Here is a 3,955-nt window from a genome sequence, read left to right as displayed (position 1 = left end):
AACACAACGTGCCATTGGAACACAGGAGCTATGGTTGCTGATAATGGGCCTCAGTAAAAAAAATCTGCCGTTTCCAGCTACAATAGTCATTTACAACATTAACAATGTCTACACTATATTTCTGATCCATTTGATGTTATTTTAATGGACAAAAATGTGCTTTTCTTTTAAAAACAAGGACATTTTTAAGGGACCCCAAACTTTTGAACAGTAGTGTATATTGCAGATACTATAGCTGGAGGATGTGCATATTTCTTATCTTGCACAGTTTTGAAAGAGAACCTTTGACAGATATTGTCTTGCAATGAACATGTCATGTTATAAAATTGTCTGGATAGATGGAAAATTCATCACAAATATTTATTTTTTCTCAGATTGGTCAAGATCATATCTTTGACACATTTCCAACATAGGTAAACATTTTTACAAAGATCACATGTCACAGTATTGAAGTCAAAGGCATATTCTCATTATGAATCATTCCTAACTTCACTCATACAGTTTTATATTTTTATTGAAATCTATTGAATTTAAATGATTCATAATGATTGTGTGCAACATTAGCATTGTGTAGTTTACATAGTTCTATTTACATTGAGTAGATTCCCCTCAGTCTGTTATCACCGTGCTCAGTAAGGTTGGAGGTTCTCCTTTAGTTGGCAGAGGGACACAGAGGAGCCCACTCCAAAGCCTGCATACAGAGGCTCAGAGAACTGGGCCGTGAATTTGTGGATTAACTCCATGGCCTCTGACACAGAGTAGAAGGCCACCGTGTTGGCAGCGTAGTCCAGGTACACTCCAATCCGTGTGGCCCGTGGGGCCTCTGGCAGGTCTTTGTCCATCTTGTTGTGCCATGCGGAGTAGCCAGAGTCAGAGCAGAGCAGGCTCCAGGACTTGTCGTTGTAGCCCAGCAGACTGTAAGAGTTCTTACCCTTGCGGCTGATGCTCTTATAGGCCACTCCGATGGAGAACTCCCCGCTCCACTCTGCTTCCCAGTAGTACCTGAACCCACCCAGGCACTCCTTGCATAGAACCTGGGAGAAGCCATCGAAGCGTTCGGGGTGATCCGGGTAAAACTTGACTGTCTTCTTCCGCATCACTTTGTGGTTCCCCTCAGACAGAACCAGCTCTTTGTAGGCTGTGTTGGGGTCAAAGGTGAGCGGACAGGAATCTGAAAAAAATAAACATTTATTGGCATTATCAGAAAATTATATGATTTGAGTTGGTATAAAGAACAGACAAGAACAGACCACTCACATCTCAAGAAGTCTGCTCTAGTTTTGGGTTCCTGAAAATCTGCCCTGGTGGGAGCTGTATTAGAACAAAATATGGATTCTATCACCAGAGATATTCAGATTAAAAACTAGAATTTTTTTCACATGTAATAAACCAATGTTAACTTCATAAATATGTACCTTTGAATCGTTTGTCGCCACCTCTTGGTGAAAGTATGTATACAGGGATATCGCTTACTGTAAATGTAAAATTACAGTTGGTTAACGCAATACTAAACACTTGCTGTACAAAAGCTATGTTGTAGGCATCTTAGTCACATTAATAGACTAACCTAACTTGGAGATTTTGCTCAGCTCCTTCTTACAGATGTCATCTAGATGCTCCTTCATACCGGTGACAGTCTTGGTGACCTCTCCGAAAGAGAACTGAGGGTTGATTAGGACTTTGGGCACCATGGGCTCAGGAGGAACACACAGTGTGGGGAAGTTCTACACAGCACAAAATAAATGTATCAGTATCGTAATGCCGATGCTAGATTCATATTTCTACCAGTCTATTATCAGTACTGATCCTGGTTCCTACAGCCCCGATGTCCCTCCTCCCTCCAGTCCAGTACCTGTAGGAAGTGGATGTTGTCCTCTGTGTCGAGGATCTGGCGCAGCTCGACGTCCCTGCGCTGCAGCTCCAGAATCTCCTGCTCCAGCCGCTCCACGTATCCCTCGGCCTGTGACATGGCTGCCTGCATGTTGGCCTTTATCAGCTGGCTCACCTCAACATGCCAGCGCTCCACCGCCTGTAGCATCTCACTGAAGATCTTATCACTGTCCGACATCGCCCGCTGGGCATTGCTCTGAAGTTAGGGGAGGGAGATACTGCAAATTACACAATTATCATTGTGTTATTATATAATTAAAAACAAAACATTGCAAACACAATTGTAATGATTGATTTAGTGCCTCTATGGCAATATATGGTCCAAAGAAATGTATAATGAATGATACTATGGTGCTAAATTGAAGGGATGTGGTCTCATAAAAAGTACCAGAAATTGACCTAGGAAATGGACCTAACCTTGAGAACGTCAACGTTGTGTCTCAACTCCTGCAGTTCCTTCATCCGCTCCTGAATGATGTGCTGGACCTCAGACTGGGTCACCAACAGGTTTTTCTGTTAAAGGAGAGGAAGAGATGGTTAGTAAACTGAGGGGCCATAATACCCCATTGTCTTTAGAAGTTTCAAATGAGTTAAGCTGTATCATTGCAGTTGTCATGTACTGTTAGAGCGATTAGTGAGGGTAGGTTGTTCCAGTGTGGAAGAGCAGTCTTGCCTGTTTCTCAGCGCGCTCCTCCTCAGCAGAGATGATGTTGTGGCTGCGGTGCTCCCTGACGGTACACAGCACACAGATACACATCTGGTCAGAGCGACAGAACAGCTCCAGGCCCTTCTCATGCTGCGGACAGATCTTCCTGTCCAGGTGACCCGTCTCATCCACCAGCTTGTGCCTCTTGAAGGTGGCAGACTCGTAGTGGGGCTTGATGTGTGTCTCGCAGTAGTAGGCCAGGCACATCAGGCAGGACTTGACAGCCTTACTGCGGCGGCCCACACAGAAGTCACACAGCGAATCCCTCTGGAGGTAGGGGAAGGGCTGTAGCTCGGGCAGCTGCCGGCGCACCTGGGTCACGTTGGGCACGTTGCGCCTAAGGACGGGGCGAGGGGTGAAGGTGGCCCGGCATTGGGGGCAGTTGTACACCCCCAGGTGGTCATACTGGTCCCAGTAGACCTTGATGCACTCCAGGCAGTAGGTGTCTCCACAGGAGATGGTAACAGGGTCTCGCAGCACATCGGCACACAGAAGACAGGTGTAGCCATCTGGAGGCAGGGGGAAGTTCGGCTCAGCCATGGTCCTGCTGGGGCAGACTGAGACACAAGGAGATAACCAGTCAGTAGAAGTATAGAATGACACTCCACTGACCTGTATTAAATGGGAGTGAGACTAAAGCAAGAGTGCAGTCCCCTTCCACTGGTATTTAAAGGTGAGGCTGTGTTTTAGTGTAAACAGAAAAGACAACCTGCATGAAACTGGGAAGTGAATGTGACCATAGAGGAATGAACCCACATACCACCCAGCAACAGACACTTGGCTGGTTCTCTTTTGGCGAAATGTCTGTGATCATAGTCCTAGACTGTTCTCTCTGCTACCGCACGGCAAGCGGTACCGGAGCGCCAAGTCTAGGTCCGAGAGGCTTCTTAACATCAAATGGCTACCCAGACTGTTTGCATTGCCCCCCCCCCCCCCCGCTGCTGCTACTCTCTGTTAATATCTATGCATGGTCACTTTAATAACACTACCTACATGTACATGTTACCTCAGTTGTCCTGACTAACCGGTGCCCCCTGAATAACCTTGCTATTGTTATTTTACTACTGTTCTCTAATTATTTGTTTCTTTTTTATTTGTTACTTTTTTAGGTATTTTCTTAACTGCATTGTTGGTTAGGGGCTTGTAAGTAAGCATTTCACTGTAAGGTCTACACCAGTTGTATTCGGCGCATGTGACAAATATGATTTGATTTTGAGTTGATCATCATGATGAACTTGCCATTCATTGAAAGCATGTAATGGAACAGTGATTGTAAACAGGGATACAACTTAATATTGCAGTATATTGAAAAGGCAAGTTGGTACAGCATTTTTGTTGACACAGCAGTAGTAGGTTTCA

At 45.2% G+C, this 3,955-nt stretch overlaps 1 protein-coding gene across 2 annotated transcripts; it reads right to left on the bottom strand.

Annotated features, from left to right (window-relative positions):
• Positions 1-341: 341 nt before the first annotated feature.
• Positions 342-3,222, bottom strand: LOC115149026 (tripartite motif-containing protein 16). 2 transcript variants are annotated; one of them, XM_029691486.1, is made up of 7 exons: positions 2,564-3,222; positions 2,308-2,403; positions 1,853-2,086; positions 1,568-1,724; positions 1,416-1,472; positions 1,258-1,335; positions 342-1,171 (listed from the first exon to the last, which is right to left on the bottom strand). In XM_029691486.1, the coding sequence occupies exons 1-7, from the start codon at positions 3,134-3,136 to the stop codon at positions 630-632; spliced, it is 1,737 nt and encodes a 578-aa protein (XP_029547346.1). In that variant the 5' UTR covers positions 3,137-3,222; the 3' UTR covers positions 342-629. The 2 variants fall into 2 exon arrangements, with proteins under 2 accessions (XP_029547346.1, XP_029547347.1); XM_029691487.1 differs by having other exon boundaries at positions 1,258-1,311.
• Positions 3,223-3,955: the final 733 nt, after the last annotated feature.

The sequence above is a fragment of the Salmo trutta genome, chromosome 15 (genome assembly GCF_901001165.1).
Source record: "Salmo trutta chromosome 15, fSalTru1.1, whole genome shotgun sequence".
NCBI lineage: Eukaryota > Metazoa > Chordata > Actinopteri > Salmoniformes > Salmonidae > Salmo > Salmo trutta.
Note: the sequence above shows the minus strand (reverse complement) of the source record. Positions and strands in the feature narration are given on the sequence as shown.